We start from the raw sequence: 11,738 nt of genomic DNA, 5'->3' as shown, positions 1-11,738 counted from the left end.
GGGGGGGGAGAGTTGCAAAGGGGGAGGGGGGAGAGTTGCAAAGGGGGAGGGGAGAGGAGATGCAAAAAGGATTAGGGTTGGGGAAGGGTGGAGGTGGACATGGTGGCAAGCAAAGGCCTACAACAGAGGAGGTAGTGGGCATAGGTGAGGGGAGGAGAGGGAAATGTGTCATATAATTGTATGGGGGAGAAAATGTTACCAGGTTGGATGTCCTTTGCGCCAGTGTATTGGCCAATGGAGCTTGCATTGAGGCATCGAATATAGGGGATAGGATGGTCATTTTACTGGACAAATTAAGCTGTTGCCCTGGTTGTAGCTAATGCAACCCATGCTTGCAACTAAAGAAATGGAATTTCGAACGATGTTTTGGAAAATATTAAAACCTAAGTAAGGTATTTGTGAACCCAAGAGGAAGTGAATTATGCCATTTCTTTAACTGTGAACACAGATTGCAGCTACTTTGGGTAGCAACCAAATGTTTGAGTCTAAGCATAGATGTGCATGACGGGATAATGTTCTTTTCTCATATGGTTTGAACCACCCGTAATGAACCATCTCAAATGGACCCAAACATGGTCAGTCGAGCCGCCTCTGATGGTTGGTGACACCACTTTAGGCCACAACCAGTAATGGTTTTCAAGTCTGTCCTTCTCTTTCTCTCTCTCTCTCTCTCTCTCTCCAATTTTCTCGCTTTGACAATGAGGATTTTTCTTTTTGTGGTGGGAAAGAAATTAGGATGTTCTTGATGTAACATTCAAAATTCCATGTTTTGGTGTATTTCACACGGCGTAGACTAAATTTTCTTTTCTTGGCATGTCAAACAAACACAGCCACATTGAAATTTCCCTTATCCTTTGTTTTTTTTTCCTCGTTTAAATCACAATTGAGAGTTGGAAGTGAGGATTACATTGACTAGTATCACAATCTGAATTACCTAAGAAGTAACTCACATATACTCATTTCCACCAGTCTCAATTCAAATTAGTATTTTGAGAGGATAACACAGATGAGTGACTTGAAGAAAGCTGAAAAGACCGGAGACTCAAGTATGATGGTGCAATTCACAAATCACACATCAGAAGAGTTGACGGGAGATGAATAATATAAGCCTAGATTTAGATTCCACTAGGATGTTTCTCACGCTATTTACTGATGGCTATGTCGAAGGTGGAGTCTTCAAGTGAGACTTTGGGTTTGTCTTCTTTATTTCATTTTTAATAGGTATTTCCTTTCCTTCTTTAATGAATTAATCTTCCACAGTTTAGTTGATACGCAAATTGTGGCCAAATATACCTTTGCAAGTTCTTAACACCTGATAGTTAACACTCATAGTCCTCTAACCATTGATTAGTATCTGTTGAATTCGAACCAATTATTAGTCAAAGGAAAGAATTCCATAAATTGTCAATAATCGATGTTAACAAGTTTTCATTTGACACCAAACCTAACTTGTTACGACTCAGCATGACATGGAGGAGTTGATGAGTAACACTTTTGCCACGACAGCACCCCACTTGGCAAGGAGAAATATGCAAACCTCATGAAGAGCATCTTAGGGAATATTCCATTTTTCTGTTGAAGGGTAGACCATTGTTAGGATATTATATATACAGTAAGACATGATGTAAGGGGGTAATGAATATACAAAAATCCTTTCTCTCTTCTCTGTTCTTCTAGGAGGTAGCTACCCTCGAAGTAGCTTGTGATCCGTTATCCCGCCGTTCACGGAGACGTTCGTATCATAACTCAACAACAAAGAACAAAATAAAAACCCAGAAATAGAATTTGAATTAATCGATTGAACATTACAGTAGTAGAGCGTGATAAATAAAAGACAAACTTATTAATAAAGAAAGAAATCTCACAGCCAGACTTCCTAGGTATGAGCACATGAAACCCAGAAAGGCCTCGGCTTTCTAGTTGGCTTCATATAAATTTAACCTCAATCCACTATACCCAACCTATGTAAATTAGGAAACAGTAGTTGGTTTAAAATCAAAACTATAACCAGATAGAGTCAACGCCCTCCAGAGAATAGAGAATCTGCATCCGATGATGGTGGCCTCCTTCCACTCCCAAGATAAGGACACCAAAAGGAGACATCACCAATACTTTCTGAAGTCAGAGACGGCAGCTCTGGTAGTGGAATCTCTCCCTCCAAATAACGGACAACTTGTCGCATACATGGTCTTGCAGTAGAATCAGACTGAGAGCAAAGCAATCCAAGTTTTAACACCTTCTCCATTTCCTCTACTTCATAATTCATTTCCAATTTGGGATCCACAGTTTCAAGAATCGCGCCTCGGTTCCAACTTGAGATCACCCATTCCACCAATTCAATACATTCTTCTGATGCTTGTGCCTCTATAGGCCTTCTACCACAAGCGACCTCTAGCAAAAGGACCCCAAATGCGAACACATCAACACTAGGATTTACTTTGCCGGTTCTTGCAAATTCTGGTGCAACATAACCAAAAGTCCCCACCACATGGGTGGTTTTAGGATCCCCTCCATGATCATATAATTTTGCGAGCCCAAAATCTCCCAATCTTCCGTTCAGCTCTCCATCTAACATGATATTGCTGGACTTGATGTCTCTGTGAACCACTACTTGGTCCCATTCTTCATGAAGATAAAGTAACGCGGATGCCACATTTTTAATTATTTGAAATCTTTGGTTCCAACTCAATTTTATCTCTGTTGCTGTGGATTTATGATGAAAGAGGAACTTGTCTAGACTCCCATTGGGCATGAAATCATAGACTAGAAGGAGCTCTCCTTTACGTCGGCAATACCCCAAGAGTGTTACTATGTTTCGATGCTGCAGTTTACCAATGCTGATGATCTCAGCAATAAATTCCCTCACCCCTTGTCTTGAATCATGTGAGACTCTCTTCACTGCAACTTCTTTTGAAGTGGGTAACACACCTTTGTAGACTTTACCAAAGCCACCTGCACCAAGATGCTCCTTGTCATGAAATCCCTCGGTTGCAATGTAGAGGTCTTTATATTTGAATCTGTGAGGTCCATATTCAAGTTCCCAATCTTCAAGAACTTCTGCGAACTTCTTCTTCCTTGCTACAATAAATTGGATGATGAAGATTGACATGAACACTAAACTAGCACCGATCACTGGAAATCCAATGCTAAAAATTCTAGGCCTTGTTTTAGGTCCCATTCGAGGAAGCTTAGGAAGTTGGGAGAGAGAGAGTTCTTTTGCTTGGCCGTTCATCTTAAAGCTCCACCCCAACACATATTGAGGTGCTTTCACGGCCGAAGCACATGATGTGAAGCCCACGAACATGGGATGATCTACCATGGTCTGAGAAAGATCAATGTTCAAAGACAAGAGTGGAATCGTTGGTTTTGGGACATTAATAGGAGCTAATGTCACATTAAGTTGCTTCTTTGTACCATCATATTCCACCCAAAGTTGCAAAGGGTGTCCACTGTAAAGGTTGAGGCTAACGCGTCGATTTTCCTCATCACTAAAATAAGATGCCGGAGCAGCTTGAACAGATCTCAAGTGGTTAATATCAATACCGACGTGGTTATCATCAATATCATTAAACTGAATGTTTTGGAAGGTATCCAACTCGACTCCAACTACATGGTTGGATGAGTTACCGACGTTAGTAGTGTTGAAGAGGCCCATATAGCCGCTTGACAAAGCACCAGGAAAGCTTCTTGAGGGTGCGATCACCAACATGATTCCAGGACCTCCTAGTGTTGCAAACTCAGAGAACAAGGCGAATACAAAAGTAGTAGAGAAGGAGAAAACATTACCACTTGAGGAATTCATGAAGCGAATCGGCTGGGGATAGAAGGCATGACCCACCTGTGCCAAACTGGTGTTTACCAACATTAGGAGACCATTCTCTGTAATCTGGGCCAAGCCATCCAAGCTCATGCTAACTCGTCGAAAGCCATTGTAGGTGAAAGCAGCATCTTCCTGTTGTGATGCTACAAATCTGCAAAGGAGAAGAAAAAACAGCATGTACTTGATGAAGAACATTGTTTTGCCACTTTATTCTTCCTTTGTTATCATAAGATTTAGTGGTTTAACTTCTCAGTCTCCTTTAAAGAAATTTTGGGCCCGTTTGATAACATTTCAAGAAATGCATTTCTGCCAGAAATAGCAGAAATGGAGTAAAAAGCGTTTGATAAAACTGTTTCGTTTCACTTATTTTTAGAAATAGAAATAGAAATTTTTACTTATTTATGGTTCAAGAAACGACCCAGGCGAAACAAGCTTAATTTGTTTCGCCGTTTCTGGAAACGACTTGTGGCAATTCTTTCACTGGTTACCAACGACTTCTAAAAACATGACTTATCAAACACCTTCAATTCCGTTTCTGTTTCTAGAAACGAAAATTTATGTTTCTACCGTTTCTTGAAACAGAAACGGCAGAAACGTTATCAAATGGGCCCTTTGTAGGGAGGCCTCGTTAAGTCTTCTTTCTTTCAACATCCTGGTTTGATTTTCATAAAAAATAAATAAATAAATAAATAAATAAAAGAAGAAGAAGACATCCTAGCTTGATTTCCTTCCAATTATAGAACCGATCGACACAATGGCGTGTTGACCCTGCATCATGGATTCTTCTTCAAAGGTTTGGGTAAAAATTGTATTTTGCCTATTTTTTCTTCTTCAACTTTCTTTCAACCGCATTGTATGGGTCTTTTTCTTTCTTTTGCCACATTTTTCTTTCCTTCTTGTTTACGGCCCCTCTTGAGCAGAAATGCCACATCCACTTGTTTTGGTGGTCTAGAGAGGCATGAGTGCAAAAGACAAGTTGATTTCTGTCTTGGTGAAGCTGATTAGTGTTTTATTCAGACCAAAATTTTTCTTCCCCCTTCCAATTTCCTTCCCAAGCAAATCATACTTTCAGTATTGATTTTGACATACATAGTGTACTGCATGGGCTAGTTCCAATTTTTACCGCCCTAAACATGAATTGGTTAGACTTACTAGAAAATTAATTCATATCTACTCTGCAAATTGCACACACAAAACACTTCTATGTTAATTCCACAATCACAACACCCAATTTTTATGTTGTTTTACAGTGTGTTTACATCCAAGTAGCAATACCCCATTTGGGTTTTGTTCTTGCTCAATACACTACTCAAATTGATTGGTCCTATTGTCTAGGATACACATGTTTTAATCCTTGATATTACAAAGACAAAGGGAAAACACCCTTATTACTCATCTCCACAACTACGAGTGTCAAGCTTCTACCAGACAATTTGACAAATACCTTTGGAAACCAACTCCAAGAACCCTTGCAATGAAACTTAAAAGAAAGAAAAAAAAAAAAAAAAAAAAATAATTCCCCAGCCCATAAAAAGAGAGAATTCTTGAAGGATTTACCCAAGTGGATAAAATCACTTAAAGACCACTCCTCTCCACTATCATCTTCACCTTCATCTCAATGCTCTTGAAGGTCCAAATGATGAGCTCTAATCCCTTGAATTTAATCTCAAAGCCTCCAATGTGTAGAACCGCCTTCGCAAGCAATTTCTAGTCAAATTGTGTGTCTTTAGCTCTCACAATCACTCTCAAAACTTCCATTCGTTCTTGTGAGAAATCCTCAACTTAAATCACCCAATTTGGAGCTAAAATGACCAAATTATGTTAATTCCATGTAGAGGGGCATTTCTATAAATATGAAGAAATTTTAATGACCGTTATAGAAGCTTAATGTTCAACTCCTTTGTGGCACACCATGGTGTTCGGTGGGCATTCAATGGTCATAAACGCCTTCGCACCGAGCCCAAGGCAGTCGCACGCAGCCCACGGCATTTCTAAACATTGGATGCATGCTAGACACCATGTTGTGCGATAGATGATCCAAGTTCTCCCTGATATCATGCACTGAAGGCTTGAATACAACCCTTCGGGTGGTTCTTTAAAATGCGGGTTGAAGGCAGAGTGTCGGATCTGTTAGACGCAGCCTATGAAAACCACTCCCAACCAGATAGAAAGAATCTTCAGTGCATACTAACCATACACCATGCCACTACACCGAATCACCTATAGCATATATATAGTGCCACGCAAGAAACACATGCACCTTCATCCTACACTACTTTCATTACCTTAGGATTGGTATCTATCCCGTTAAATCCCCATTGAACGACCCTCCAGGTTCTGTTAATGACATATTAATGCCCAATATACGTCTCAGAAGATGTTTTTTCCGAGAGCACATATAGTGGTGAAACAAGGCCGAGTTTCTTAAGACCCTAACCCAACCCTAGGTCCTCAAAATTCAACCCAGGCCCAACCCAACATGCCGGGTTCATGTTCAAGCCCAATACTGTAGGGGTCATACCAACCAAACCTGGCCCTAAGACCTTGTTAGGACCGGGTTGGGTTGGATTGAACTTGGCTTCTGTAATGGTTGGATTAACCTTGATTAACCTGTTTTTACCATTCATATCCTATATGTCACACCCTGTTCACATAGAACCGAACCGGTGACCGAGTTAACTCCGGTTAACCCAAAACTTACCAGGATCATCTGATACAGTACCTCACCACAACATACCCACATCTAAGATAAGCGTTCAAAAGTTCAACGGAATACTTAAATTACCTGTAAATATCCCCAATATACTTGATACACAAATTGTAGTATATAGCTAAGTACATGTGGCCCGCAGGCATGATATTTACACAAAAAGAATAACAATTTACATATCAAGTACACAAAGGGGAGGTCATCAAAAATCAAAAAGCGAAATCCTGTACGGTGTCATAACTGTGGTCTCGCAGCACAGTCCTCGCACATGCAGTCAGCACCGTGCTCATACTCCTCAGGGACCCACCAATCCTCAATAGGAAACTCGACTATGGGGCCTGACTCCTGATCTTCAGGCTGGTGACCTGCAAAATCATCTAAAAGAGGTGTGCACGTGGGGTGAGCTCACTAGCTTAGTAAATGATAAGAAAGACCACACAAGCATTCACATCCATATACACTATATATAATGCAATTCATTTTAATCTTATCCACCTAAAAAACATTACTAAGTCTTAGGTTATGTGCTACTCACAACCACAGTGCGCATATGCCCCGGGTACGAGTCGTGAACTCCATCCAGCGATACGCCCATAGGGTTTTCGGAGAAGGCCCACCGTGAGTACTTAGAAAATTAAAGCATGCCGATCACTGGCTCTCAACATAAAAGTAAATGACAGAAATGTAAAGGTGCCAACCCCAAAAATTTAAAAGCAGTACAATTGGCCCTCTTGAATATACCACTGAGGTTGCCGATTGTCCAATGACCAGCTGGGCGTATGTCTAATCGCCACAGTGACCATTGCTTCCCCCCAAGTGATAACCCAACACCTCAACCCCTGTTGGGAAGGGTCGTAGCACAGGGAATGATAATCCTAAACCGGATGCTCCTATATGACAAAGTGCAATTGCATAGTACCACCACATCCCATACCACGGGCCACCAATGCACTCGTTTCCAAACTGACTACGGTGTCTAGTCTAATAATGCATCATACACAGTAATCCAATCATTCATCACATAAGCACATCAATCATTTAGCATTCAGAATGTAAAGCACAACACACATATCATAAATCATTTATTTAGAATGCACAAGCAATGCGTGCAAATGGCATACGAGGATGACTAATCTACACATAATTTGCATAATGACATGGCTAGTCTAGATACAATTTAATGATGCAAAAACAGGCTGTAAAATAAAGTTAAATGTCCTCTCCCCACTTACTTGTTGGGTGCAAAAGCTCACGTTCAGTACGGGTGAGATCCGGGAGAAATGTAAATTTCTAGTGGAACTTATCATAAGCAAATGAGATTAGCATTTCACCACTTTGGGGTCAAAACTAACAAGGTTTGATGTTTAAATCATGTTTAAAATCATAAAAGAAGGTTGCCCACCTGTTTTGGGACAATTCGGGCTCAAAAATCTGACTGGTGGGCCAACAGGTGGGCTAGACAACCCACCGGTTCAACAGGTGGGCCAGATAGCCCACCGGTCTTTGCCCACCTATTGGAATTAAGGTTTTACCCTAATAGGCAGGCCCCTACAGGTGGACGGGTTCGCCCGCCAGTCTTTACCCACCTGTTGGTGCGAAAATTAATTTTCTCTCTTACACTCATCAACCTTGGGAAAACCAAATGAAGCTGTTCCAATCACATTTTCCTCACATCTAAGGTCTCATAAGATGATTATAACCTAGATTTAAGTTAGATTTAAGGATTGAAAAGCAATCTTACCTTCTTTGCTCAAGAACTCTTTCAAAACCCCAAAATCACCTCTTAAACTCAAGAAATCACCAATGCTTCTCAAATCTTGCAAACACTTCTTTAAAACCTTCAAAATCAACACATAGACCATCTATTAAACCTTAGATTCATCATCTCAAGTGGGATTAACAAGATCTTAAGGAACTCTACCCAAATCAAGGTTTTCACTTGGGGTTTTGTGAAAGTTTAAGAAGTATAGCCTTCACTCACCTCGAATCGTAGGTCTCGTGTTGGGGATCAATTTTTCGGTGCCAGAATGAGAAGATCAAACCTCGGTATCGCTTAAAATTATTTCTTCCTCCTTTTCTTTTCCTTTCTTCTTCTTCGTTCTCTTTTCTTCCTTTCTTTTCTCTCTCTTCTTTACTTTTCTCACCCACTCTTTAATGCATTAAATGAGAAAAAGGAAAATAAATAATAAGTACTATTTATACTAGAGAATATCTAGTAACCACATGGGTGGGTCACACTGGTGGGCGGGTTTTCCCACCTGTGACCGCCCACTTATTGGTCAAAACTTAGTCAAACAATTGAGATTTCGATGGAATTCGTCTCTCAGCATGTATCTTACTCTTGGCACAAGATATATAATACGTATACACTTTAGGATACGGCTACATACCAGCATTACCCGTACATGGCCTTATGATACGTGCATATACACGGCTTGGGTACACCAGTCTCCTTTGGCACTAACTCGGACTTGTCTAGCCAACCTGTGTTCAAAGTCACCTTTGCCGTCATGGTCCATAGGGAACCCACCTTAACCTTCTCTAGTTTGGATCCTATATGGTTAAACTGGGTCAATCGTGTAAGTAAGCTAGGCTTTAAAAGTTTGGTATCACATTTACCCTCCCTTTTTAAAAATTTCGTCCTCAAAATTAGCGTACTTGGCTTGGATTTCATCTTCTTTCTCCTCGGATGCTTCTTCAAGTGAATGGTTAGCCCATCGCACCTTTACGAAGGAAATAGAGCGGTTGCAAAGGGTTTTCATTTTTTGGTCCAAGATTTTGGCTGGATGTTCTTTATAGGTCATATCAGCTTCTAGATATTCTGGTTCCACGGGTAACACATGCGATGGATCGTGAACGTACCGCTTCAATATGGATACATAGAATACATTATGAACATTTTCGAGAGAAGGTGGAAGAGCAAGCATGTAGGCTACTGAACCAACCTAAGTCAAAATCTCAAATGAGCCAATGTATCTTGGGCTCAACTTACCCTTTCTATGGAACCTATACAACCCTTTAGTAGGAGAAATCTTGAGAAACACCTTTTCTCCTGCTTGAAACTCAATGTCTTTCCTGTGGGTGTTTGCATAGCTCTTTTGACGTGACTGAGTTGCCTTAATCCTTTCTCGAATAACATCAACCTTGTCACATGCCATCTGTATCATTTTGGGTCCTAACATTCAGTGTTCGCCTACCTCATTCCAATACAGAGGAGTTCTACACTTCTTACCATATAATACCTTATATGGAGTCATCCCAATTGTAGCTTGATAATTGTTGTTATAGGCAAACTCCATAAGGGGTATATATTCTTCCCAACTACCACTCATTTCCATTACACATGCCCTGAGCGTGTCTTCTAATATCTGTATGGTTCGCTCTGACTGACCATCAATCTATGGGTGGAAAACAGTACTCAAGTTCACTTGTGATCCCAAAGCATGTTGAAAACTTTTCCAAATCTGGAAGTGAACCTTGGGTCCCTATCTGACACAATGCTCACTGGCACTCCATACAAACGCACTATGTTATCCATAGAAAGTTGTGCTAACTTGGCCATAGAGTAATTGGTCTTGATGGAAATGAAATGAGCAGTCTTAGTAAGCCGATCAACTATCACCCAAATCGCATTCATCCCCTTAGGTGTGCATGGTAGTTTGGTGATAAAGTCCATCGTAATCCTATCCCACTTTCAGTCTAGTACTAGGAGTGGCTGAAGAGTACCATAAGGTTGATGCCTCTCAGCTTTTACTTTTTGGTATGTAAGGCAAGTTGCCACATATGGGGCTATTGTGATTTTTATGTTTACCAGTAGTTTTGTTTGAGGTCCTTATACATCTTTGTACTTCCTGGGTGGAGTAAGTACTCAGAGCTATGTGCTTCCTACACTATCTTGTCTTGTATCTCCAAATCATCGGGCACACACAACCTACCTCGAAACAATAATGCCCCGTCGCTGGCTAAAATGAAATCAAGGTCATTCATTGTTTGCTCTTGAATCTCAATTCTGATCCGTTGCAACTCAGGATCCAAAGGTTGTTTCATTATCGCCTCTTGCCAAATTAACAGATGCACCTGTAGAGCTACCAGAGATACAGTTAACTATTTAATGTTTTCTAGTTGATGTTCAAGCTCTAAGGTTGCTCCTTCATATAAGAGGGTTTCATCCACTAGCATCGCCTCTTGTACGAGTTGTGGGCTGACTGCTAAGTGTGAGAGTGACAGAGTCTGTGCCTTCTGACTCAGCGCATCTGCCACTACATTAACCTTGCCAGGATGATACTAAATGTCACAGTCATAATCCTTCATGAGCTCGAGCCATCTCCTCTGTCTCATATTCAAATCTATTTGGGTGAAAAAAGTACTTAAGGCTTTTGTGATCACTGTATATCTCGCACTTCTCCCCATACAAATAATGTCGCCAAATCTTTAGGGCAAAAATGACTGCGGCTAGTTCCAAGTCATGAGTGGGGTAGTTCTTCTCATATTCCTTTAGTTGTCGGGATGCATATGCTATCACCTTACCGCGTTGCATGAGAACACAACCCAACCCGACCTTAGAAGCATCATTGTAGATTGTCATTCCACCTGTGCCTTCAAGGATGGTCAACACAAGGGCCGATACCAACCGTTTCTTCAATTCCTAAAAACTCTTCTCACATTCCTCTGTCCATTCAAATTTTATCCCCTTTTTGGTTAACTTAGTCATTGGTGCTGAGATTTGAGCAAAATTCTCAATGAAGTGCCGGTAGCACCCAGCTAAACCCAAGAAACTTCTAATTTCTATAACATTCTTAGGGTTTTCCCACTCTACTACTGCTTTCACCTTATCAGGATCCACCTCGATTCCATCCTTAGACACTACGTGTCCCAGGAATCCAACTTTCTTAAGCCAAAATTCACACTTACTATATTTGGCAAACAATTGTTGTTCTCTCAGCCTCTATAATACCATCCTCAGGTGTTGAGTGTGCTCCTCTTCCCTCTTAGAGTAGATCAAGATGTCATCAATAAAAATAATTACCCATTTATCAAGGACATCATGAAATACTCGATTCATTAAATCCATGAATGTTACCGGTGCATTGGTTAACCCAAAAGATAACACTAGGAACTCATAGTGACCATACCGAGTCCTGAAAGTTGTCTTGGGTATGTCGTCGCTCTTTATCTAAGGTCTATCTTTGAAAATACCTTTGCACCTTG

At 40.7% G+C, this 11,738-nt stretch overlaps 1 protein-coding gene across 1 annotated transcript; it reads right to left on the bottom strand.

Moving 5' to 3' along the window:
• Window positions 1-2,017: 2,017 nt before the first annotated feature.
• LOC122069863 (L-type lectin-domain containing receptor kinase IV.2-like) lies at window positions 2,018-4,015 on the bottom strand. The gene has a single exon (XM_042633949.1). It carries the CDS (start codon window positions 4,013-4,015, stop codon window positions 2,018-2,020), a length of 1,998 nt encoding a protein of 665 aa, XP_042489883.1.
• Window positions 4,016-11,738: the final 7,723 nt, after the last annotated feature.

The sequence above is a fragment of the Macadamia integrifolia genome, unplaced genomic scaffold (genome assembly GCF_013358625.1).
Source record: "Macadamia integrifolia cultivar HAES 741 unplaced genomic scaffold, SCU_Mint_v3 scaffold741, whole genome shotgun sequence".
Lineage (NCBI taxonomy): Eukaryota > Viridiplantae > Streptophyta > Magnoliopsida > Proteales > Proteaceae > Macadamia > Macadamia integrifolia.
This window is presented reverse-complemented; position numbering and strand designations above follow the sequence as displayed.